The following is a 27,863-nucleotide window of genomic DNA, read 5'->3' on the forward strand; positions in this document are numbered from 1 at the left end:
GATATTAATCTGAGTGCTGGATGATTTGCCATTGACTCTAACAGGGTTTGTAAAGTTGCCTAGGCCTAGAACATCAATTGCCCTGAGTCTCCCAGCCACAACCCATAGGACTAAGACTAACATGGACATACCAACAGGGACCATCATCAAGTTTAAGAATTGTGGATCTTCCACCCCTTTCGAACAGATTCCCAATGCTTTCACACACTCCACGTTTCATTTCCATATAAGCTCTCAATGGCAGTTTGTTAGGCTCAACAGTTCCCTCCCACTGGCCCTTCCCGATCCTCCTTCCTCCCCTCTTCCCTCCCATTCCTCCACCTCTCACTCCCCCCGACCCCCCCTCCAGTACCCTGTCCCTAACAAACATACTTTATCCAGCCAGCCAACACCGGCTAATTAAGTAGGGCACTATAATGCAGAGGAACCCCCGTCTCCAACCTCCAACACTACTTAACAGTTCTTTACCTTCCTTATAGTATTACAGTGTCTGGTTTGGAATATGTAGGCCCCTGATAATTGCCCACTCTGATAAACCGTTCTGCCCAGTCTGTACAGTGCTTCCCTCAGGGGCGTTATATATCCAGATGGAATAGAGTTGAGTCTTTGAAGACCAGTATTCTCTGTTTTTAAGGCTCCTGTGTACTGCAGTGGCTCCTGGTCATGGCTCTGCTTTTTTGAATCCCCTAATGAAGGCCTTGGTGATCTGCCTGCAGGTAGCAATTTATAGAAGAAAGAGGATTTCCACATTCTTAAAGTGGCACCCTCCAGATTCTCCATGAGGTTAATAGCTGATAGTTGCTCCACAGATTAACTCTTTGGAGCAAAATGTTTCTCAGCACGAAAGTCAATTGTCTAATATGAGTGTACTTTTGGAAAAAGACACAGTTCTTAAGCAAACGTTTTCTGAAATTCAGTAGACTTAAACTTTCTTCATAGCAGATTTATCTGTGGTTAGATTTAAAGTGAAATCATTAAAAAATACTATCAGAAGCACTAATGTGAGGATTTTGAACTTTCTGCGAACTATTAATATTACAATTAAGGACTGAGGAGGTTTTTTACAAAGCCACACTCGTGTTTTTAGCTCATAGTAAACACCGAGACGCCCATTGTATTCCTATAGATGTCTCAGTGTTTACCCCCAGCTGATTTTTACCGTGAGCTAAAAATGCTAGCGCAGCTTGTAAAATGCCCCTTTAGTTAGAAATTACTTTGCAGAGAACATTCAGATCCCCCTATAATTAATACCACATGTATTAAAGATTTACTTTCTGCCCGGGATAAATGTGGAGACCATTTGGGTATTGAAGACATTACAGCAGACTCATTGGGACACCTCTAGATACCTCCAGGGCCTTTGTTCGATCTGCCATGGCCATACCCCTACCCATTTTATATTTTTCACATGGCTCATAAAGGTTCTAGTGAAGCTCTTAATTCCGTGGTCAGCGAAACTGTGGTCATGCACTTCTTCCCTAGCCCAGAAGTTCTCAAGGACCAGAGTGCCATGCCCAGTCTACATGGCCTCCTTATTAATGTTCTCAAGACTGTTCTCCTCTTTGAGTACTCTTGGTTTCAGAAACAAATTACGCTTTCTTGCATGAGCAGTTCAAATTGCTCCGTTCATAGCTCCACAGGGAAATGGGGCAGTATAATTTTCGTTGACTGTTTCATTTAGTTTGAGAGTTTTGGTAGGTGTGGGAATCCCTCAACAACAGCGATGGCACCACTCCTGGCTGTCTCGCAGTCTTGGGCATGGGGCTAGGAGCTTTATTTGTTCTTCAGGGGCCCTATTCCCAGATTTGTCTGTTGCTATAGGTTGTGCAAGGTCAGCAGGATATAGCCAAAGTGGAAGGTTGTGTATCAGGGCTTAGTCTTCATCTCACCCCAGGTCCTTAGAACTTCGGTGCGTCCCACTCATCTAGACATGTCTAGCAGGATGATCAGGACAAGGAAGGTGCCCAAGACCTGCCTGGGAAGACTGCTGCTGGACCTTCCCCTTAGGTTTGTCAGACACCTCAGTGGGTATTCCTGCCTTTCCTATTGGTAGTTCCTAGGAAGGAATTGGCTGGTCTTGTTATAACTGGGAGCTTTGTGAGACTGTTCCATAACACAGTTTCACAATTCCATGTTATGTTTTTCTACTGTAATGATACTATATGATGCGGTACTATGTTGTCTCACTATAATCTTAATTTATTGGGTTGATATAAACTATTCTGCTATAAGATCATTGAATAATGCTGTTCAGATGTTTCAGATCTGCTTTTTCAGTAGTATTCTGGCAAGTTCCAGGGGTGCACTACACCTTGTACTGGCAATGTCACTGCATTGTTAGTATTTTCTGCCTCCATCTCTTGATTGGGGGGGACATAGCCCACTCATTTGGACTGGTCTAGCAGGACTTGAGGAAACTGCTTTTTCAGTAGTATTCTGGCAAGTTCCAGAGGTGCACCACACCTTGTACTGGCAATGTCACTGAATTATTAGTATTTTATGCCTACATCTGCTGATTGGAGGACATAACCCGCTCATTTGGACTGGTCTATCAGGACTTGAGGAAAGGAAATTAAGAGACAAGAACAAAGTTACCATTTTCGGAGAGCCTTTTATGCCAGAAAAACAAAACGAAACCTGGAAATTAAAAAAGAAAAGCCTTTACAATCCTTTGGAATCTGTCTACCCAACCAACTTTGAAACCAAGCCTGCACAGTTCTCCATAAGGCTCTGGCCTTTCAACATGTCCTCCATATATGACCAATGGTACCTTGCTTCCTGCAATGTCTTCAACAGAGTGATGTTGCAGATGGAAACATATGATGCAACCTGACAGGAGTCAAGTACCAGCTATACAGAAATTTAACACTATTTTCTTGCAGTTTAGCAGCCATGGAGATTGTGGCTAGTGTGGACTCCATGGCCCCCCCCATTCCACTTCCTCATAATGAGTATCCAAATCTTCCTCCCACTGCAGCCTATGAGCTAAAAAAAAGACTTACTTCTGTCCCTCAGGTGTCTATAAATAACTGCAATTAGCCATCTGGTGTCCAAGAAGTCTTCTCACAGGCCCTTCTGAAGACTCCTCCCTCCCAAATATTTGTTTGTACCTAGGTGAAGATAAGTGCATCAATTGATTATAAGCATAGTAATCTTGGCCTGTGAGTTGATAGTTATGGGAAAGTGTATCAAAGAATATAAAATGTGTCCCACACCTGACCAAGTTGTCAACCTCAGGGTCTCCTATTCCCTACATGTTCCAGAGCCCATTCCAGGAATGAATAAAGGATTTGCTGCTATAGGGAAAAAAATGGGAAATTTGTATGTCCGGTTCCGTACTCATTTTATCCCAGTAATGAAAGGTGTACACTATAGTAGGGCACAGGTCCAAGTTCAGGCTTCGAAGCTTGTGAGATATCCAAAGGAAATGAGACAACATTTTGTGACCAACTAACTATTGTTCAATTGCCACGCAATGTTTATAGGAAAGTTTCTGAAACTATTCTACCACTGCCTGAGCAGCTTAATAATGTAATTTCAAATTAGGGACCCCCCCCCCCCCCACACACACACACATACTACAAACACACTTTTCCTAGCCCTACATAAGAGGTCTCTTGCCAATCTTAACCTCTGGTTATGCCAAATGAAATTAGTCACTTTATCTTGCAGAGCCTCTAAAGAAAGTCAAGACGCTAACACCAGTAATACCTGAAAAAGGTTCAATAACCTGGGTAGGACATTCATTTTGACAGTGGCAATTCTGCTGAACTAAGAAAGATCCCATCACCCTAAATCCAAAACATTGGGAAGAATAATCTGAATCATAGTTATCTGATGCTAGGGTCCACTTTAGGAGTCTGCACTCAAGAAAAAGACCTGTGTCATTGTAGACAATATGCTGAAATCTTCTGCCTAGTGTGCGGTGGCAGCCAAAAAAGCAAACAGGATACTAGGAATTATTAGGAAAGGGATGCAAAATAAGACTAAGAATATTATAATGCCTCTGTATCGTTCCATGATGCTACCTCACCTTATTTATTTATTTATTTGGATTTATTTACTGCCTTTTTGAAGGAATTCACTCGAGGCGGTGTACAGTAAGCATAGATCAAACATGAGCAATAGGCAATTACAGCAGTAAAAATATTTGACTAACAATACAAAGTATGGCATGGTATACTATTTGTCAACCTCCCAAGAGCTCTTTAATTATTGAGCCGGGGGCTTCTTGAGGCTTCACCTCTTTATTTAATGAATTTATTACCAGAGTGAAAGCCAGCAGAGTCTCCACCTATCTCCTTCATGCTATATGGTTTTTCAGATGGTATACTATTTGCAACATCAGCACAATACGTAATGGAACATTATAATTGATAGTGAAGGGTAAGGCAAAGTTGTAACATATGGATGGGTAAGAAAGTAGGAAGAGTTAGAAAATAAGGTGATTTATTTGAAGCAGTTGCACATGAGGTCAGAGAGATGGTTAAGTATTATCTCATGTAGGAAAGGAGTGAATAAACATGTCGTGCTGCAGCATGTGCAACTCGAGTCACTCCTTGTGTGTGAGTGAGACTAACAAGTTAGTTACTTCTTCCATTAAAGGCCTGGTTGAAGAGCCAAGCTTTCACCAGCTTCCTGAAGTAGAGATAGTCTTGTGTTAAGCGGAGCCTTTCAGCCAATGCATTCCAGATTGTAGGGGCTACTCAGGGGAAAGTTCGCTTGCGGGTATCACATTGTGTACTCACCTTGAGTATTGTGTTCAATTCTGCTTGCCTTATCTCAAAGAAGATATAGTGGAATTAGACAAGGTTCAAAGAAGAGTGACTATAATGGTAAAAGGGATGGAACGCCTCCCATATGAGGAAAGGCTAAAGAGGCTAGGGCTTTTCAGCTTGGAAAAGAGATGGCTGGGGGGGAGGGGACATGATTGAGGTCTGTAAAGTCCTGAGTGGTGTAGAACGGGTAGAAGTGAATCGATTTATTACTCTTTCAAAAAGTACAAAGACCAGGGGACACAATGAAATTACATGAAAATACTTTTAAAACAAACAGAAAATATTTTTCCACTCTATGAATAGTTTGGCTTAGCTCTGGAACTCACTGCCAGAGGATGTGGTAACAGCGGTTAGCGTATCTGAGTTTAAAAAAGGTTTGGACAAGTTCCTGAGGAAAAGTCCATAGTCTGTTATTGAGATAGACATGGGGGAAGCTACTGCTTGCCCCAGGATTGGTAGCATGTAATGTTGCTACTAATTGGGTTTCTGCCGTATACTTGTGACCTGGATTGGCCATTGTTAAAAGCAGGGTACTGGGCTAGATGGCACATTGGTCTGACCCGGGGTGTCTATTATTATCTTTTAGTAGACAGCGGGATTTATCATGCGCACAATCCCTTCCACCTCCCCAAGAGTTGCATAACTTGTGCTATGAAACTAACCAGAGGGACCAAGGAGACCACTATGCACAGGAAGAGCTGCCCGTGCTTAGAGCTTTCCACTTGTTCTGAGTTTCATGAAATGTCACCCAGTGACTTCACCTTTTTGTATGCATAATTAATCCTGCAGTATCCAGGAAAAAAAAAATCTGTTACAGCTAAGCAGCTTTATTGTGTTTTCACAATACGTTTTATGGTTGGGTCAGATTTCATACTAGTGCTCTCTGACAAAAGGTTTCATATACTTGTAGACATATCCTAAACGACCCGTATCAGTTATTGCTGCAGAAGTAGCTTCTACCAAGTATTGAGTCAAGGAGTGTGAAGATTGATGCAATTAAGACTTTTTTGTTTCTTATTCTAACTTTTCAAAAGCATAGAATATGTTGTATAGGCAAGTGAAACATATTTTTAGACAGGAAAATTTAAAAAATATACATGGGTTTGAAGATTTTTACAAGGCACTGTACTCATTTTTTTGGTGTTAACATGTAGCATCTTGTTCTAAATTGTAAATACTAATTTACCGTAAAGTACTTATTTTTATATGCAGGAGATAGCACATTCCCAGATTAAACAGGAAGCAGTGCTACTGCATGAAAAACTACATGAACTTGAGTGTCGTCGGGACCAAATAATTGCAGAGGACAAAAGTATGGAGTCACCACAGGAAGAAAGAGAGAGATTGCTAAAACAGGCAAGGGAGAGAATTCTGTATCTTTTTAGGAGGCAGTTGAAGAATTATGTTTATTATTAGTCACATTTCACATCAGGTAAGACTGCTTTTTGTTGAGAGTCAGTATACAGACAAACCAGTTCTATAAAGAGCACTAAACGTTAGGTGCCCAAAATCTAGTCGCTAAGCTAGTATTCTATAACGGCAAATTTGTGCACCTAATTAGTTATAGACGACTAACATACTCAGCAATTAGGGAACTAAATTTAGGCACAACTGCTTACACTTGCTCTATGGTAGTAGGTGTAAATGGAGGCACCTAAATTAAGCAGTTAAATGCCTAACTCACAGTATTTAATAAAGTGCATTCTTAAATAGTCAGAATGCCCAGTATGAAATGTGGTTTTGTGAGATGCTAAGAGCATACACTTTTCAACTTGTGTATTTTTTACTTTCCCACCCACCCTCTCCCCCCACCCCCAAAATCTAGCCCCCCCAAAAGAGTCAGAAATAAGGTCCTCTTAGCTCTCATCCAATATTCATACAAGCTAGGCCAATCCATCATGCCATGCTGTATACACATCCCATACTTTGTGATATTGCACAATATGGCTCAACTTGTGTATTTTCTTTTTTTTTTCTTAAATGTTTACTTGTTTCAACGTTCTGAGTGCATTTTATCTTGGCAGGTAAAAGAAGACAATCAGGAAATAGCAAGCATGGAAAGACAGTGAGTACTATTTTAAATAATTGGTTACAAATGTCTGCAGTTGTCAAATGATTATTCTCAGTAGGCAAATACCTTGAAACATAATGTGAAGGAGAGTTAGATACATTTTGTATTGTGGATCTGCAGCATGTATATAATTGCATGTGATTTGATGAAACTGAAATTAGAATTCGTACCCCTTCTCCAAGGATAAACAGGATATTGTTTCTCACATATGGGTGGCATTATCCGATGGAGCCACGGTACAGAGGCTACTCAGTATTCTATTATTTTGAGAAGCCTTTGGCAACGTCCCACTGTACATGTGTCTGTGCCTTCCCGCCCAGTGTGAGCACAGGACTATTTTTCTGCAGAGCCGTGATTCAGTGAGCACTCCTCAGTGTGTCTTGTTTTTGCTTTTAGAGTGCCTTCCTCGCTTGTGGGTATCCTTTTACTTCATTTTTGTCTTTAGATTTCTTTTTCCCTTCCCCAGGTTAGTTTTTGTTAATTTTTTTGTGGCAATTTAAGTTTCCTTTTGTTTTGCGGCTCTGAGGCCTGCTTAGGCCTGAGCACCAGCCGGGAGTTCTCTGTGAGGTAAATTTGTTCCCTCACAATTTTGCTGTTTGATTTTGCCTGAGCTGTTTTCTCCCCGATGGCCCAGAAGACCTCCAGTGGCTTCAAAAAATGTGCCAAATATAACAGGGTCCTTTTTCTAAGCTGTGGCAAAATGTGGTCTTACCATGCCCTTAAACGGGTTTTTCCCACGTGCAATGGCCATTTTTACTGCAGCTGTAAAAATAGCCTTTTTTTTGTATTAATGGCCATGCGCTGTTGTTGCCTTTAGCATGCAGCCATTTAAAAATTTTACCTTCTAGAGGCAGAAAAATGCCTACTGTACCTGAATGTACACCACTTCTATAGCTTTCAAGGTTTCAGTTGGTATATAAGAAATAGAGGAGCATTTTCAAAAGAATGTCCAAGTCAGAATTGGGATGTCCTGCTCATTACATCCTAAAAAAAAACCTTCCACTTCACAGCAATTTTCAAAGAGGAAAGATGTCCAAATTTCCTATTCGAAAATAAGTGAGAAGAACATCCTTAAGCTGGAGACGTCCATCTTCAATAACCGTTTTACAAACTGAAATGTTTAAATTATAAACAGGGGGAAACAAGGCACAGGGATTTTTGTCTGGCAACATTCTTACAAAAATGACCACCCAAATGTACTTGCAGAACAGAGGAGTAACCTAGTGTTTAATTCAGTGATCTGTAAAGTAAGGGACACAGCTTCAAATCCCACTGTAACTCCTTCACAAAAAAAAAAAAAGTGATCCCTGCAGGAACAGAAAAATGCCTACGCTACCTGAATGTACACCACTTCAATAACCTTTAGGCTTGCACGTGTCTTATATCTTTAGGTACAATATGTACTTTTATGTTCCTGGAGGGAGCCCCAGGAAAAAAATTAATAGATTTGCAGTAGGATTTGAACCTGTACCCCTTGGTTTACAGTCCACTACACTACCACTAGGCTAGTCCTCTGATGTGCTTGCTGCTTTGTTCACATGAACTTTGTTACACATGAACTTCTTTGATAATAATATCACTTTGTATTTGTTTCATCATCGAAGGCGACCAACGCCTTACGGTACTATCCATCTTATTTTCGAAAGAGAAAAACGCCCAAATTCCGACCTAAATCGGGAGATGGACGTCTTTCTCTTGTAGGTGCCCAAATCGGTATAATCGAAAGCCGATTTTGGGCGTTTCCAACTGCACTCCGTCGCGGGAACGTATAAAGTTGACGGGGGCGTGTTGGAGGCATGGTGAAGGCGGGACTGGGGCGTGGTTATCGACTGAGGAGAGATGGGCGCGCTCGGCCGATAATCGAAAAAATAAAGGCGTTTTTAGCCAGAATTTAGGACACTTTTTCTGGACCCTGTTTTTTCACGAACAGGTCCCAAAAAAGTGCCCTAAATGACCAGATGACCAACGGAGGGAATCGGGGATGACCTCCCCTGACTCCCCCAGTGGTCACTAACCCCCTCCCACCAAAAAAACCCGAACTTTAAACACTTTTTTTTCCAGCCTCTCTGCCAGCTTCAAATATCATCCCTAGCTCCATGACAGCAGTATGCAGGTCCCCCGAGCAAATTTAGTTTAGTTGGTGGTGCCCGGACCCATGCAGAGAGCAAAAATCGGAAGAAAAAAAAAAACATGCAAGTGCAGTTGGGGACGTCCAAATTAAAAAATAGTAAAAGGGAGATTTGAACCAGCCACCTTCTGATTCCCAGGCCAGTGCTCTAAGCACTGCACCACATGAATCAGTTGTTTAGACATCCTTCCCTTTCCCTTAAGTCCCTCAAAGTTTCTGTCAGCCAATCACAGCTCCTTTAGCTGATATCATGTCAGCTAAACAGCTGTGATTGGCTGACAGAAACTTGGAGGGACTTAATGGAAAGGGAAGGATGTCTAAACAACTGATTCATGTGGTGCAGTGCTTAGAGCACTGGCCTGGGAATCAGAAGGTGGCTGGTTCGAATCTCCCTTTTACTATTTTTTAATTTGGATGTCCCCAACTGCACTTGCATGTTTTTTTTTTCTTCCGATTTTTGCTCTCTGCATGGGTCCGGGCAGCACCAACTAAACTAAATTTGCTCGGGGGGTCCTGTATACTGCTGTCATGGAGCTTGGAATGATATTTGAAGCTGGCATAGAGGCATCTCAGGGGGACCAGTACACTACCAATGTTGGCCCCTCCCACGACCAAATGCCTTGGATTTGTTCGTTTTTGAGCTGGGGCGCTTTGGTTTCGATTATCGCTGAAAAACGAAAACGCCTAGCTCAAAAAACGCCCAAATCTTATGCATTTGCCCGGCACAAACCGTATTTTCGAACCTAAAGATAAACGTCCATCTTTTTCGAAATACGATTTGGCCCGCCCCTTCACGGACCCGTTCTCGGAGATGGACGTTTTTACAAATGGGCGTTCGCGTTCGATTATGCCCCTCCATGTAAGCCACATTGAGCCTGCAAATAGGTGGGAAAATGTGGGGTACAAATGTAATAAATAAATAATACCTACAGCTGACATAGATCCTGCTTTTCCTTTCCGGTTTCACTTTTTGGGGAGAGGGAGGGGGATAGCAACTACTGGAGGATTAAGGAGGGGTCATGCCTTAATCCCTTCAGTGGTCAGCTGCTCAATCAGAGCACCATTTTTTTTTACTGGGATGTGACTGAAACAGGTCTAGTTAAAAACATCTTTCTTTTTAGACATGAATATTTCTTCCCATTCGAAAATCATTGTTGGACTTCCTACTTTGCTCACATTTTTTCAGTAGTAGCTCATGGTGAATTATATTCATGGACCCTGGGTATTTCCCTGTTCTTAGAGGGCTTACAAGGTAAGTTTGTACCTGAGGCAATGGAGGGTTAAGTGACTTGCTCAAGATCACAAGGAGCAGCAGTGGGATTTGAATCAGCCACCTCTGGATGCCAAGACCAGTGCTCTAACCACTAGGCCAGGCATTTTGAGGTGTCCCTCTTTTTTGAAAATGAGCACAATAGAATAAAAAATAAAATTTGAAGTTTGTTAAGTTCAGAAATTTGTAACTCCTTAGATGGATATCTTAGAAATTTTACATTTAGGATAGATATATTTTATCTGAGGTCAGCACTATCATAGGCGCCCCATATAAGAGGCTTGGGGAGGCTAAGCCTCCCCAGCCCAACCGTTACCTTCTTCCCCTGCTGCCCCCACCCTGCGAGCTGCAGGTTTCCCCGCAGTAGCGTAGCGAGGGCAGGGCGGTGGGGGCGGACCGCTCCGGGTGCCAACCAATGGGGAGTGGCCTCAGCCTCTGGCCTGCCATGCCCAGTGCCTTCCCCCTTCCCGTAATGCTGCACGAGGCGGCGCATGCGCTTTATACCTCGCCTCCGCACGCAGCGCTGCTCGTCTCCCAGCCTGTCCAGCGCCGCGCCGCGGCTCCGCTCTTGACGACGTCACAACTCAGTCACGGATGACGCCTCCTCCCCCTGCGGCACCCTGCGTGTGCACCAGACAGTGCGCCTGACGGTTGTGGCTGGGGGGCCTTGGCTTGAAGACTGAAGTGAGTAGCGCACAAAGACCAAAGCAGCTTCAGCCTGCAAAGCAAGCACCTGACCAGGCAGTCACCACCAGAGAAAGATCCAGACAGTCGAGGAGTCACTAAGACGTTAGCAGCAGGAAGAAGAAGCCTAACTAAAGGTCAAGAAAGTCCTGTGATAGCAGCACAATACCAGAGTTTGCCTGTGTGCAGCAGCTAGCATCAAATTGATGCCTTGGGGTAAGCAGAATTTTTTTTAATCCTGTTTTGGAATGCAAATTCTTTTAATAATAATAATAATAATAAAAATAGCATGCAGTAAACCAATGGCCAGTCTGATCATGGCTTGCTGCTGTGGATTGTTTCACCCATCCCTCTCTCCACCATACAGCCGCCCTATGACTATTGTTCAATCTAGGTTTGCCACAGTGCTGTAGTGAGGGCGAGGCGGTGGGGGCGGACCGCCCTGGGTGCCAACAATGGGGGGTGTCCTCTGCTCTGGCCTGCCCATGCCCAGTGCCTTCCCGCTTCCCGTAACACTGCACAAGGCGGCACGCTCGCTTTACACCTCACCTCCACCCCTGGCCCCACCCCCAACCCCACCCCCTTTAGCCTCCCCAAACAGTTGGGCCACCGACCGCCTATGAGCACTATATTTAACATTTTTCAAAATTTATTTAGATTTTGCTCACACCTTTTTCAGGTGTAGCTCAAAATGAATTACATTCAAGTACACTGAGTATTTCCCTGTTGGGGTCACAATGGGTTAAATGACTTGCCCAAGATCACAAGGAGCAGCAGTGGGATTTGAACTGGCCACCTCTGGATGTCTAAACCTGTGCTCTAGCCATTAGGCCATTCCTCCACTCCAGAGTATAATGACAACAAAATAAAATGTAAAGAAAATATTAAAATAGCTAAAAGTATTAATGAGACCATTGAATCAGAGGATAAAATATGCAAAGATATAAAAATCAGAAAAGCCAATATATTGGAGTGGAGGAGTAGCCTAGTGGTTAGTGCAGTGGACTTTGATCCTGGGGAACTGAGTTTAATTCCCACTGCAGCTGCTTGTGACTCTGGGCAAGTCACTTAACCCTCCATTGCCCCTGGTACAAAATAAGTACCTGAATATATGTAAACCGCTTTGAATGTAGTTGCAAAAACCTCAGAAGGGCGGTATATCAAGTCCCATTTCACTTCCCCTCCCTTTCTCTATTAATTTATCAAGACTAAAAGCAAAACAGATTTCATTACAATAAAGTGGTACTATTGCACTTAACGAGGCATCATGTCAGCAATCTTCTAGAAATTCTTAAATGTGAGAAGGCCTTTCATTCCCTTATTTTGAAGAGCTCTGCCTTGTTCTACTTGTAGTGAAGTCAAGCCCACAAGAAGATTAAAAGTACTATGCATTTATAGGACTTCCTCCCTTCCCAATGGCTCTCCTCAGTGTGTTTTGTTTGTCATGAATTTCAGATGAGTTATTTTCTTCTTGGCCTCAAAAACTGATCTACCTTTTTCTTCTTTTGCCCTACCTACTTGAATGCCTTCAGTAGCTTTCAGAATATGACCTATAAACTAACTCTGTTAAGTTTGTCTTGATGCAGTGGGTGCTTACAGTCAGTTTGTAGAAGAAAACCTCATTTCTCTGAGGACAAGTAGGACTAACATTCTCACATGTGAGTGACGTCACTGATGAAGCCCTGGTGTGGGTGCTGCCCAGCGTTCCTTCAGTTTGTTTTTGGCAGGTTCAACCACACATGTCTTCCTGTCCACCTGCTTACGCTGCACCCTCAGTTCATTCTTTTCCATGTGTGACCTTCTCGTCTGAAGCAGTTTTGGAAGACTTTTTGTGTCTTGCTTTCCTGCTTCTTTTTTGTGTGAGTAGCATGGGATCCTTTATTTTATTTTATTTTTTTAATTCCATCGCTTATCCAGCACTCTTAAAAATTTATCATGATGGCAGATGGGAATTAATGGATACACTAAAATGTGCTCAAGATTTTCTTAACCATCTTAATGTACCTAGATTATCAGGCTCACAGTTGAACTGAAGGACAGGACTACCTCTTGATTTTCAACTCTTTGTGCTTCATCATACATTAATCAGCAGATGTTGTTTATTGTTCTCTTTTCTGGCTGTCCAGTTACTATGCCTTGGGGTACAGGGCTGATGGGCGGTTCTACTGGCTTCTACTGGTTTATTTTGTACATGTTGCCTGTCTTCTCTTTGTTCATTATTGGCTGAAATTCTGTGACGCCAGGAGGTGGGGGGAGTGGGGGCTTTTGTTGCATATACATAAGTGACTTCCACATACCATCTTACATTAGTTGACTGGCATGTTTTCATGTTCTCCAAAGGGTTGTACAGTACAGTCTCGATTATCTGGCGTAAACGGACTGACCTGTTGTTGGATAAGTAAAACATCAGATAATACAGAAAACAATGATAACCTCCTTACAAATGCACGGAAATTATACTCTGTGCATAAAGAACAGACATAGGGTATCCTTGATTTAAAAAATATTGTTTAGTAACACTAATCAGCAACGAAAAATATGAAAACCATTGTACAGCAGGCAATTTGAGCACACAGTACAGAACAGTATACAGTGCAGCAATTGTACAGCAAGCAATGTGAACAGAAATACAGAACCGTCAAAGGAAACCATATTTATGTACCTCATGTTCAGCCTCACTACAGTTGTTATCTACATCAGGCAATGTGAACCAGGCAGAGCTCACTGCTTCTCCAGTCAATAACAGTTTGAATCAGAAATCAATAGAGCAGAAATGAAACTGGAAACTCTCTGGATTTAAGAATGATAGTAAGAATAAAGGAAGTGCTGTAAATTTAAACGAACAAACAGGAATAGGTGTACATACAGTACTGTACTGTATAAAACTTATTGTGCACAATGATCTTACCATGGTTCGCTTGCCGCAAAAGTACGGTCTCAGATCAAAAGTGGTTCTGTGGCAGGAAAAGCAGGCTTGGCTCACATAGTGCAGTGTGTAAGGTCCACAAATTTCAGCAAAAGCAAGGTCTGGGATCAAAAATAGTTCCCTGGCAGGAAAAGCAAGGTCTCAGCTCAAAACATCTTTAATGATCACTTTCTTTAGCACTTCCTTTCTGAAAAGGTTTGTACTATATAGACAAAACAACTTTTTCCTCTTTTGACTGGCCAAAAAATTGGTGCCATGCAGCAAACGCAAGATCTCAGCTTAAAAGTTCTTTAACGGAAGAGAAGCTGCACACTTCTTAACGGTGATGAGGGGTACATGAATGAGTATCAGCTGCAATGCATGGTTCCCTTTCAGCGAAGCATGGTCTTGAGATCAGACATGGCTTTCTTGCAGCATGTGAAGACGTGCTTCTTAACGGCAACACAGTGACATCGCCAGGGGGGTCTGTTGAATATGCCAGATGGTCGAATTAGTGAAAGATAGGTAATAAGAGTCTGTACTATATGTAGGTAGGATGGTTGAATTTTGCATTCGGTTTTGCTATGTTTCACCTAACAAACTGAATTTTTTCAAGTACACTTTTTTGTCCCTGTTGCTACTCAGGGTGGGGGCTGGGCATACCAAGTCCATTTCTTATCTGTTGCATGAATATGTTATAACTTTTGTCTTTGAGCTGAAATGGCATCTTTCTGCTGAATTGCCTCCTGGAACGAGAGTGGCATTACACCCCCCATCAAATGTTCCAAAATTTTGATAGCACTTAAACATCATGGAGTGGACATTGCTTGTCTCCAAGAGACTCACTCACTTGACTGACAATGAGCACCAGAAGCTTCTTCCTCTGAGAGTAGAAAGGGAGGAGTAGCAATTTTATTTAGGAAATCCTTAAGCTACAAAGTTGAGTTCATATTTAAAGATACGGGTCATTATGTTCTTTTAAAAGTATGGGCTCAAAGTAGAGAATATTTACTATTAGTCCTTTATGGCCATATATCCTTTTGATAAATCTTTTTTATCCTATTCTGATGAGTTGACTCCTTCCATATGAAGAGTCTGAGTTGGTGGTAGTTGGCAATATGAGTCTGGTCATGGTTCCCTGGACTGTTTGTTCCTCTGGACAGCGGGAGGGGGGGGGGTGTCCAGAGTCATAGAGAATGGGGTTCTTCAGGCATTTACCACTGTCTTAGATTTGGTGGACTCGTAGCTTTACTTCACCACTTGGAGAGGAATTTCATACACCTCTCCAGATTACATGATATGATGTCACGACTGTACTATGTTTTGTTTGGCTTACCATGTTTCCATACATTCTGCTGCAGTTGTGGAACCTGGGATCGTGTCTGACCACTCTATTGTGTGGGTGGTTTTGGAGGCCCCAGCTCATTATAGGCCCTCTGTAAATTGATGGTTTCCCACCTATCTAGCACATAACCAAGGTTTTCTTAAATATTTATCTGATAACAGATAGCCTTCAGTATTATTCATCTGGAATCGCAGCTAAAATGAAATAAACAGGCATATCACTTCAGGCTCAGTCAGCTCCTTGTGACTCTGGGCAAGTCACTTAACCCTCCATTGCCCCATGTAAGCCACATTGAGTCTGCCATGAGTGGGAAAGCGCAGGGTACAAATGTAACAAAATAAAAAATAAATATCTGTGGTCCCCTTCTTAACTTATGAAAGATCATTTTTTTGTCCACTCAACCTGCCCTAAATTCTTTAATTCATGAGCAAATTACATGAAAGCTACTATAGAGGAAGTATAGATTTTATAAATATGGTAGGGTGTGGAGGGGGGTAACGTGTTGAAATTTATCCTGTTATCTGTGTTGGGATTTTTGTGTGTGTTTTTCCGGCCGTATTTTTCCAGTTTGGCTTGAAATATTCAGTAAACAGATTTAAGCAAAATATAGTAATAAGACAGGTAGGCTTATGGCCCAATTAGTTAAAACATGGGAAGGTCACATGATGCTGTGAGTGAGACAAAATGCTGGTCTGTCTTGCTCCAGAGCCTCCAACAGCATCGTTCAGCTTATTGCAAAATGTACTTTACCATTTGCTCTTATATTATTGTCTACCTATGGGGCGTTATATAGACAAGTATTTAACGCGATTTGGAGACGGAATGTCACAAAACCACAGCGAAAGGTACGTAATCATGCAAAGCAAACTGCAGAGAAAATGTCAGACCTGGTAACTGACGTAATTTTCCAATTCACTTCTGCTGCTATTACAGAGCTTAAACAAGCAGTAGAACAAGCTTTGGAGCCACAATTAGAACAGCTATACAACCAAATTACACACCTGAAAGCACTCCTTACTGAAACGAACAGGTGAACTGCCAAATTGGAACAGCGCGTGTTGAGCCTAGAAGATGGCTCTCATGGGGCAGGACAGGAGTTACTGGAGTTGAGCAGCTTGGTTAAATACCCATGTGGAGAAACTTGAAGATTTAGAGAACCGCTTCTGTTGGGGCAATCTTCGCTTTTTGGGCATCCCAGAGACAGTCCATGAACAACATCTTTTGTGTGATTTAGAAAGCTGATGGAGAAATAACTTCCCCTGTGAGAGGGCCTGGGCCCCACGTGACTTGCGCGTGCCCATCGTGTGGGCATGTGGCTTTCTGGGGAGTCGAGACCTTATATAGTCATTATGAAATTTCACAATTTTTTGCACAAAGTGGAAACTCTGAAGCAATACAGATTGCGTTGAGACTCCTTCTCTTAAGATAGCAGTCCAGTCCACATTTTTCAAGACTATTCAGCCACCTTGTTAGACAGGTGAAAGCAGTTTCATCCTTTGTACTTGGCCCTCGCCCGAGTGTAAGCTGCATTTCATGTTTATTTAGCGGTGTTAAAAGTTTTCCATTACCTGCCTTCAAGAAACCAAACTTACTGATGCTGAACATCAGAAACTTAATTGGGATGGGTGGGAGGAGTTTATTACTCCTCCTCCTCCTCAAGAGAGCAGGCCTGGTGGTACTCATATGGAAAACCTTGCTCTGTGAAGTTACTCCTGTGGCTAAGGATAACTATGGGAAGTATATTATGTAAAAATTGTTTTAAAGGGATTTGCCTTTTATTTGTTGGTGGTTTATGCATCTGATGTGTATGAACATGTTTTCTTTAAACAATTAATATGGAGAGGTTTTCGGGATCCTTTCCTTCCTCTAATGTTATTCGAGAACTTTAATCAAGTCTTAGACCCTTCCCTAGATAGATCCGAGGTAACTTTGGGGCACGTAACAGGCGCAGCCAGGAGCCTACCTTTATTGTGTTCTTCATTAGGGTTGGTATAATCCTGCATCCCACAGAATGTGACTATACTCACTTGTCAAGGGCACATGAAACTTGGTCGAGGTTGATTTACATGCTAATTTCTTCTTCTGTTTTTGCCGTGGTGAATTTGGCTGAAATTGGACCTCCTTTGGTCTCAGTCCATTCCTTGATTTGGTTGGATGTTTAGGTCAATCCCTCACATGTTGTGTCTAGAGGATTCCACTCCCAACACTTTTTACTCAAAAATGGGCAGATTTTGATACATTTAATGAGCAACATACTGATGACCCTGGTCTTTTTTGGGAGACAGCGAAATTGGTTCTTCGTAGGGACATCATCACATATGTTTCGGCGAAAGCCAAGCACCTCTCCCAGGCCATCTTACTTTTGGAAAAAAAGTACCTTTTCACTAAGCGCACTTCTATCCAACACCCTTCACCATTGGCAAAAGAGACCCTTTTGGCGCGAATCAAGGCGCTTTAACTCCCTTATACATGAGTATACTAAAAAGATGCTTTTTGATTGTAAATGTATGTATTATCATTTTGTGAATCAACCAGGCAAAAAGCTAGCTCATATTACCAAAACTTGGATGGGCTCAGGTATATTTCTTGCCTCCGTGACAGAGAGAGTCGCCTCTATAACAACACCTCTACAATTGCTGAGATATTTTCCACCATTTTCAGCAATTTTATAATTTTGAGGGTAATGTAGACAATCCCAATATAGTTGATTATTTGGAAGACTTGAGGATGCCACATCTGTTGGCTGAGGTATGGCAGTTTCTTATTGCTCCTTTGTTGGGTAAAGTTGGCTGAGGTGTGGCAGTTTCTTTTTGCTCCTTTGTTGGGTAAAGAACTTCAGGTGGGCATTAAAACCCTAAAACATTTTTACAACTACACGACCTGACAGCTATACACCTGAAATTTACAAAATTTTGGCTCCCTACTTACGCAGCCCATTAGCTGCTTATTTTTCTGAGGCCATGGAAAAGGGAACTTTTCTGCTTTGGGCAAATGAAGCCTTGATTACACTAATACGGAAGGCGAGAACATGTCCGAGCTCCTACTAACCGATCTCCCTCCTTAATGTTTATGTGAAGAACTTGGCTCGGATATTGGCCACTAGGCTGATGGCTTACCTACCATCGTTAATTGGTGACGCCTGGGTGGGCTTTAAGTGCTGCGAATCTGTTTTGAATGTGAGATGGGTCCTTCTTGTTGGTCTCATGCTCAGGCTATTCAACAGTTGAGTATGCTTGTGACTTTGGATGTAGAGAAGGCCTCTGATAAGGTGGCTTGGCTTTTTCTCTTCCAAACCTTATAATATGTAGGCCCAGAAGGGTGGTTTTACAAGGCTATTCATCTGTTATATGCTAATCCCACTGCCTCAGTATTGGTAAATGGTGTAAAGAACGACACCTTTCCAATCTGGTGTGGCACAAGACAGGGTTGCCCCCTGTCTCCTTTTTTTTATTATACCTGGAGCCCTTCTTTCTTTCTATTTAGCACAAAACTGACATCCATGCAGTTCGAATCAGCCCGCATGAAATCTGTGTATTGGTTTTTGTGGATGACATTTTGTTAAACTATCCCAACCCCCAGGCTTCCCTGGATAGATTATTGGATATGGTAGATGAGTTCCATTTCTGTTCTGGTTTTACCCTCAATTTGCACAAATCTGTGGCCTTGCTGTTGCAGGAGGAGGTGCCAGGAGGTTTGGGTGGGTCCTTTCCCCCTTATGTGGGCCACTGGATGGATTAAATATTTTAGGTGTCATCCCCCAAAATCTTCATGAGTTATATGCTTGCAGTATAGACCATTTATTGTCTGCGACCAAGACTAATTTGCAAATTTGGCATACCTTTCCACTGTTCCTCCTGGGCTGTGTAGCTTTGTATAATATGATGCTACTTCACCATAAATATTTAGGTGTCATTCCCCAAAATCTTCATGCATTATATGCTTGCAGTATAGATCCTTTATTGTCTGCGACCTAGACTAAGATGCAAATTTAGCATACCTTTTCACTGTTCTTCCTTGGCCGTGTAGCTTTGTATAATATGATGTTACTTCCCCAGTGGGTTTATGCCTTCCAAGTGCGTCCTTTGGTACTTTTGTCCAAACACGATAAGCAACTAATGCACGTACTTAATCAATATTTATGGTCTGGTCGCAGGGCCCATATGATTCTTTCTTGGGCATATTTACCTCGGGATAAGAGTGGTTTGGGCCTTCTCAGTGTTAGGTTATTCTCCCTGGCTTGTAACATGCACCACATAAATGATTGGTTCCATAATGTTGCACACTTTTCTCTCAGTACTGCAGAACTTTTCCTTATGAAGCCCAGACACCCTGGGTAGGTTTTTTCAAGACTATCTCATTGACCTAGCATTGGGTATTCAAGACTCTACTTGCCCTCTGTAGCCTCCCCCCTTTTATTTATTCATGGTAACAGTGCTTTTTTCTCCAGGTCTTATAACCTCAGTGTTTAGGTCCTGGTAGAATAGAGATTTATGTTTTTTATTTCAAGTTCTTACTGAAGCTGGGAAACTTAGCTTTTTTGCCTCTTACCTGCCTCAGATGTTTTCTCTTACTTACAGTTATGCCATTACCTGCTCACGCTGCCTTCTGAATCACTGACTTTGGAGGTCCATGAAACTGTTTTAGAAACTTGTAGCTTGGAAGCTCTACTTCAGATGCCTGTGCACTATCACCACAAGTCATTACAGGAGATCTTGCCTAGATTTAACTTTGAGTTGCTTGCCCAGAAATGGACTACAGACTTAGCTATTCCTGTTATAGCAGACCACCATTTACAGCGTATGCTTACCACCAATATCCTGCACTGGGAACTACAATATAAATTGGTGAAGCAATTGTGCATCCCCACATCGTGCTTATCAAGCCCACTTTGGTACTACTGATTGTCGTCAGAAGTGTGGCTGGTCTGCAGCTACTTTGGAACATATATGTTTTGGACTTGCCATTTGATAACTGGCTTTTGGTGAGCAGTTGGAGAACATATATCTCGCCTTTGGAAATCGCGCTGGACCCCAAATCCATCTTCATTATTTGCGAAGCTGAACCTAGTTCGACTAGTACCTAAAGGCCACCTAGCATCTGCCTCACCCATAAATACAACCCCCCAAAACTGCCCCACCCACAAAAATTACTTTTCCTTTTAGAAAACTTGTCCAAACCTTTTTTAAAACCTGCTAAGCTAACTGCTTGTACCACATTCTCTGGCACCACATTCAGAGTTTAATTGCATGTTGCGTGAAGCAATATTTTCTCCGATTTGTTTAAAATTTACTACTTAGTGCCCCCTAATTATTGTGTTTTTGGAAAGAGTAAACAAGCGATTCATGCCTACTTCTTCCACTCCACTCCTCTAGCATGCTAACACTACTGATAGTTGGGTTGAGGGGGGCTGTTTGTAAACTGCTCAGAAAGATTCCAATGATTCGGTATATCAAACTGAAATAAACTTGAACTTGAAACTTCTATGGAGAAGGCTAAGCAATGCCCCTTCCATGCTGCAGTCCACTGAAACGTCCACAAACCCAACTGTGATGGCAGCAGCCCAAACTGCTCCAGTATCACCTGACCTGCCGTTGAAACACCTCCATAGGTACCAGGTCAGCCCCAGAACCTGACCTTCCTGTTCCCCATTGAAAGGACAAGGAAGGCAGTGGAAGGTAAGACAAAGACACCAGTAGATGGGAGCTGAAGGCTACAACTCTGACCCTGATGCTATTCAGTATTTTCTTAACAAAGCAACGAGAGAAACACCCCTCTCAAGAAAAGAGACAACAGACAAAAACATTAGTATTTTTTAATTTGAAAAAGGTATTTTTATTGAAACATTGCAAATACAAAACACTACAAGGCTGAACAGAAACACAACAGCACGTCAGCATGACAGAATGTAGTCTAAGCAAATTTATACAACATACTCTATTGAGAACTAAACCACAGCCTTTGTTTGTTTTTTGTTATGTTTATAAGTTCAATTAAGAAATATAAATGAATAAATCAAACCAACCCAAACTCTACCCCCTTGTCTCTCAGTGTTGTAGCGCCCCACCACCTCTAACACCCATCAAGGGGCACCAGTATTAGAAATCCCAAATCATATAGTATATGTAAACTGCTTTGGTTATACCCACAGAAAGGCAGTATATCAAGCACATGATCCTAAATCTAGGCCTTCTGCCCTCATCCAGCTTCAATGCACATGCTTCAGTACAAAAAAACCCAAGTCTTCTCCCATTTGCCCAGCCTACCCTCCTGATTGGCTTTCAAATAGTCCATCTCACAGATATACCTCAATTTCCCAAACCATATTATAGGAAAAGTTTCCAGATTTCTAATAACATACTAACTTTAGACGTATTGTAGCTACATAAAGTTAATATGCAATTGTACAATTGTATCTGTACTCTAAAATGGCATTAGTCATGACGGAAAATTGTAAGCCACATTGAGCCTGCAAATAGGTGGGAAAATGTGGGATACAAATGCAACAAATAAATAAATAAGTGATGTTATGAAACTTTAAGGGCCCTAGGCAGTCTATTAATTATACTGCTGGGTCCCATGGAATTTGTATCTCGGCAGGATTGTATTCTAGTCTGAACAGTTCTCCAAAAGGTTATAGCCTTTGTACAACCCCACCATATGTGTGCAAGGTACCCGGCTCACCACATCCCCTGCAGCACAAATTGGACTTAGAAAGATTCATGTGACACAACTGGACTGGTGTCAGATACCAGAGATAAAGTATTTAATGCTAGTTTCTTGCAAATTGATAACTGTTGAAATTGTGGCTGTTGTGACCTCCAAGACTCCCAGTCTTCTTCCTCATGCTGAACTCCTAACTCCCTTTCCCAAAGTGTTTTATGTGAAGAGAAGTATGCTGGTATCCCTCGTGACAATAAATGGTTGCAATAAGCCATGTAGTACCTACAAAGTCATCACAAAAGCCCTCTAAAAATGTTTCCTTTCTCCCCAAGATTTTCCTGAATCTGGGTACAGAAAGGTATAAGCATATTGGTCATGAGCTGGGAGATTGTAACCATGAGATAGGGCATGAAAGGGGATAAATTGTGTCTCTTCTCAAGCCAAGCCTAAGGTTACCCAATTTAGGAGCAACACAAAGGATTTGAGACAATAGGAGTAAACCAGAAATTGGTCTGGATCCCGATAAAGGTGATCACAGTGGTGGAATGTACAGCTTATGGTAGGACAAATGTTAGAAGGCAGATGTTGTTTCTGATGGGGCAACCACAAAAAGTGGGCCAGTGGCTGAGGTCTTACCATGTGTTGTTCAGTTGCCACTGTCACGGTCGTGCCCTGGTTTCAGGCTCTCAGTCATCTCGCCCCCTGGTGGCCAGGCCTGGTGGCTGCATTGGATTGTCTGTGTGCTGTTTCCCGTTCCAGTCTTCAGCCCAGTCCAGTTCTGTCTCTTATCTATCAGTGTTCTTTCCCTGTTTCAGCGGCTGCTTGCAGCTTTCAGTTCTCTCTCTTGTCTATCTGTGTGTGTTCCCTGTTTCAGTGGCTGCTTGCAACTTTCAGTTCTGTCCCTTGTCTGTCTGAGAGTCCTAGTCTAGTATTCTGCCTTTCTTCCCTGTGTATTCTAGACCCTGTGTGTATCCGGCTGGTTTCCAGTTCCAGCCCTGTCCGGTAAGTCTTGCCAGCCACCTGCACTCAGGGGCTCAACTCCTGAGGAACGGTGGTCAAGCGCAGGTGAAGTCTAGCTGGCCCTGTCAGAGTTCTGCCTTATCCCTGTATGGGGTGGTTTTGTCTGCCACTGCCGCTCCTTAGCAGTGGCCCAAGGGCTCACAAACCTAGTTCCTGCTTTTTGAAAACATGACAGCCACCCATCTGTTATAAGGGTGATACTGAAACCAGTCACAGCCCGAAGTTAAGCTGCCCTATAGTATAATGCCAAGTTAGGTACCCCCAGGCCCTCTTTCTTATTGTCTTGATGTAGAATAGCCCATTCCGAGTGGGGCCCCTTGTTGTGCCAGATAAATTTACTTACTCTGTGCTGAAGGGCCTCCAGAAACTGTTTGGGAACCAGTATGGGCAACACTTGAACCAAATTACTTAAGACTGGGTAAGGTATTCATTTTTACAATAGCAAACCTACCAAACCAGGGGAGATCCATCAAGTCATAATTACATAAGTATTGCCACACTGGGACAGACCATAGGTCCATCAAGCCCAGCATCCTGTTTCCAACAGTGGCCAATCCTGGTCACAAATACCTGGCAAAATCCCACCTATCCAGGTCTGCAACAATCACCCTAGTAAGAATAGTATAATTTGTCTGAAACTAGAGTTTAGTATTAAGGATATTTGCAGGTATCTAATACTCTGTTCACCCAGACCCTTGCAGGGTATTCAGTACATTCTGAGGGAGTTCCAAGGCCAGTGCTTCCATTTTAGTAATAGTGATTTTGAAACCTAACACCACTGCATATTTTTGTATCTCAGATAGCAGATTAGGACATGAAACTAGAGGACTAGTTAAGAAGAACAAAAAATCATCCATAAATAGGGATATCTTATGTTTGTGAGGTTCCATCCATATGCCCTGAATATTTACATTGTTGCATATTTATTTATTTATTTATATCCCACATTTTCCCACCCAAGGGCAGGCTCAATGTGGCTTATATCAGTCTGCAAAAAACATACATCAATGCAGGTAACAATCAAAATCAATGAAGTAAAGAGAAGCAAGTAACAGCAAAGGAGTGGAAAAGGAGAAAGTGTAATAGAATTCAATATGTCATAACGTCTGCAGCAGTTCAGAAGTTAGAGATGGTAGGCGGGTCTGCAGCGTAAGCTTTCCCAAATAATAGGGTCTTTAGAGACTTTCGGAAGGCCAAATGATCTTGAATAGATTTTACAGATTTTGGTAATCCATTCCACAAGTGAGCGCTAACATAAGGAAAGGTGGATGCATAGGTGGTTTTATACTTGATGCCTTCTGTGGCAAAAGGTCCCATCACCAGTGTGAAAAGCAATGATGATAGGGAACAACCCTGCCAAGTACCTCGCCACAGAGAAAATATAGTGGAATTATCTTCATTTATGCAAACACAAGCCCTTGGGGAGGAGTACAATGCCTGGACCCATCCTCTGAACTGAGGCCCAATCCCAAATTTATTAAGGACATGATCCATAAAACACCAGTGCACTCTGTCAGATGCCTTCTTGGCATCAATGCTCAACAAACAGGCTGCCAATATATCTTGTTTGGCTGCATACAATAAGTCATTTACCTAATGTTATCATATGCCTGTCTCTTAGAGATAAAGACAACCTAATCTGTATGCACTAAGTGTTCCATAGGACAAGATAAACGATTGGCCAACACCTTTCCTTTCATTTTTACATCCATGTTAAATATGGGAGTGGGATAGTATGACTGACACTCAGAGGGATCCTTCTAAGGTTTAGGGATAACCGTGAGCCAGGCTTCCTTCATTGATAGTGGAAGAAGCTCCCCTCACCAAACCGAGTTAGCCATTGCTGTCATCTAGGAGCCAAACCTTTTGCAAAGATTCAATAGAACTCCCCCATAAACCCATCTAACCCAGGTGCTTTTCCTAATGGCAGTCCCCTAATGGCATGGAGGATCTCTTTAGGAGTTATCTTGGTTTCCAGGATAGCCTGTGTCAGAGCAGGTGGATCCAGGGGTGTCCTAATCTCTTATAGTGAGATCCTTCTGATAAAGCTCACGGTAATAATATGAGGTCCTACCGTGTGTTGTTTCAACCCACAAATATGCTGGTAAAACTCACGGTAATAAGTATGAATTCTCTCTGGCCTGATCTGATTAATGGTTCCACCCACCTTCCCCTTTATCTTTAATCATATATATGTTTCTCTTAACTTGAAGCGTCCTTAGCCTACTAGCTAAATAAGAGCTAGTCAACAGCATCAAGATTCTGAGGAGGGGTTAAGCCCCTTAGGATCAACATGGGCTACCATTAAGACAGGTTATTTTAACACAGCTCATGCTGTTTTAGCATAGGTCCGATTTTATGCAATGAGCCCTAGTTTTTAATAACCCAGGTTAACAGTGAAATAACTCATCTTAATGATAGCCCACGTTGATAACTTCCCCCTACATGTGTTAGCTTTTAGCCTGTTCTTCATCTTATTCCTACAACAGAAAAGAATGCTAGAAGTAAAATTGATTGTATGCAAATTTATTTTTAATATGTTCGTTTGATCCTAAGGGGCTTATCCCCTCAGAACTTTGATGCTATTGATATCATCAGTGCATTTTTTTCTAGTGAAAAAGGTGCTGGTACTCAAATGCCAGGCCACCCTTCAGGGGTGGGGTGATCACTGAGGGACCCACCCCGTAACAGCCAGGCCCCCTGCAACCAGTCACAGAATCTATGACAAGGCAAAATTAGTGTTTAGAGCCTGACCTCTTTCATTAAAACTTGGGGACCATGGGTCAATTTTAGCAGACAACAGAAAAGGTGCCAGTACTCAGTACCCCCTCAAATAAAGCCCTGGATATCATAATCCAGAGTAGTGTTCAGTATGAGCAGCTAACTGAGAATACTTAGTTGGTACAGGAAGCATGAAAGGGTGTATTTTGTCTTTTGCTGTCTGACAGAAACCACAAATTATTCACATGTATCTCATAGGTAGCTCATATTTAAACAATTACCAGCAAAAGTTTAAATTAAGGCAGTTAAGTTTATAGTGAAACTGGTGTCTTTCTTATTATTTATAGATTGACAGATATCAGAGAAAAAAATAACCAACTCAATGAAGAAATTCGACAACTAGACCTGGATCTAGAGGAGCACCAAGGTATGACACAAAAGGATATGGTTTAATTTAATTATAGATAGTTGAATGGGATTACTACTACTACTTAACATTTCTAAAGCGCTACTAGGGTTACGCAGCGCTGTACAATTTAACATAAAAGGACAGGCCCTGCTCAAAGAGCTTACAATCTAAAGGACAAGTGAGTAGACGATATGATGGGGGCAGTCAATTTGGGGCAGTCCGGATATCCTGAAGGTAAGAGTTAGGTGCCGAAGGCAGCATTGAAGAGGTGGGCTTTAAGCAGAGACTTGAAGATGGGCAGGGAGGGGGCAATTGTCATGAGTTTTTCAAAACACAGATTAGTACCCAATCATGGGGCTTGTTTTAGGCTTCTGGTGTCTTTTGTAAATTTGTGGGGTAGGGGAGGGAGGTATTCTTATAACTCTTTCTTTCCTTTTGTCCTATTTTTCCATATTTCTTGAACAGATTTATCACTACTTCCCAGCAATGTAGTGCCAAAACCATTTAGAGGGGCATTTTCAAAAAACTATTTAAGTCCAATAAAACCATCCTGCTCATAATGTCCAAAAAACATCATCCATCTCACAGCTATAATCAAACAGGAAAAAGTCTAGATTTCCTGTTCAGTTATGGCTGTAAGATGGATATTTTTGCACTGAAAACGTCCAAAATGAATAGCCATTTTCCAAAGTGAAACATCCAACTTTTGAATGATAAAAAATCAGGGACATGAACGTCTGTCTGGCATCATTTTCAACAATATGGCCACACGGACATCCCTGCAGAACAGAAGAGTAGCCTAGTAGTTAGTGCAGTGGACTATAAATCAAGGGACATAACTTCAAACCCCACTATAACTCTGTGGTGACATGGTGAATTTTCCAGCATATGAATTATAAGGACATTTCATGAAGTGTATTTCTCTAGTTTGTCCAGCGGATGGTGCATGTTTATGTTTAAAGCTGTCATAGAAAAAATGACTGTTCCTTCTTTAGTTTAACACAGAGAGGAAATAACCTGCAGTGATGTGGCCAGCTACTTTTAAAAAATGTTGTTCTGGGCTCTGATTGGCCCAGGAGCTCAAATTCAGCCTCAATGTGCTGGCTTTTTCCCCAGTCTCAGCCAGGGAGAGGAGAGAGGAAGATCTCTTCACTGAGACCCTGTGAGCAGTTATATTCTGTAACCTGTGAGCAGTTATATTTCGTGTACTCCCCAGGCACTATCCTAGGTAGTGACTAATTGTTTAGATAGTTTAATATTGATCCATATTCAGTTACCTGTTATTGTGTGCTGTTTTTGTTCCATCTGTTTTTATGGTTCATCGTTCAGTATTTTTATGACAATAAACCTTTTTTAGTTTATTGAATGTGCTTGTCTGGACTGACTAAGAATCCTGGTAGTTTGTGTTTTGGGATCTGTGGGTGCTTTCTAGGAACTGTGGGATCCCTGGAGTGTGGCCCCAGTGTCCTAGAAATCACCAGGTAATAACTTGTGGGTGGGAGACTCGCCCAGAGGCAAGTGGAACCTAGTGCGTGAGGATGAAGGGTTGCTAGTGTAGAGCACAAGCGGCAGGTGCAGGGAGACCTGAGCTGTGCTGAGAATAGAGTCTCTAAGTCGCTGCAGGTTTAGCCTCAGACGGATGGCTAGGCGTTCCGTGACAAACTGTTTTTTTGTAAATGTGATCCCGCCAGGACCTGAAATATACCTGCTATTCCTGAATGTTCACCACTTCGATAGCCTTCAGGCAGTGGCATCACTAGACAAAAGTGTGTGGGGGGGGGGGGGGACACAGGGGAGGCAACCTATGAATTGGAGGAGATAAGTCAAAGTGACATTTCTAAACAACATACCCCTCCCCATCCCCCCCTTTAA

General features: G+C 42.2%; 1 protein-coding gene across 1 annotated transcript in view; it reads left to right on the top strand.

Moving 5' to 3' along the window:
* The window catches only part of IFT74 (intraflagellar transport 74), a 291,121-nt gene that overhangs the window by 174,128 nt on the left and 89,130 nt on the right, over nt 1-27,863 (top strand). Inside the window, exons 11-13 of the mRNA XM_030194172.1 lie at nt 5,991-6,134; nt 6,803-6,843; nt 25,930-26,009. Coding sequence (XP_030050032.1) covers nt 5,991-6,134; nt 6,803-6,843; nt 25,930-26,009 — 265 coding nt within the window. The remainder of the gene's footprint in view (nt 1-5,990; nt 6,135-6,802; nt 6,844-25,929; nt 26,010-27,863) is intronic.

This window comes from Microcaecilia unicolor, chromosome 2, assembly GCF_901765095.1.
Source record: "Microcaecilia unicolor chromosome 2, aMicUni1.1, whole genome shotgun sequence".
Taxonomy (NCBI): Eukaryota; Metazoa; Chordata; class Amphibia; order Gymnophiona; family Siphonopidae; genus Microcaecilia; species Microcaecilia unicolor.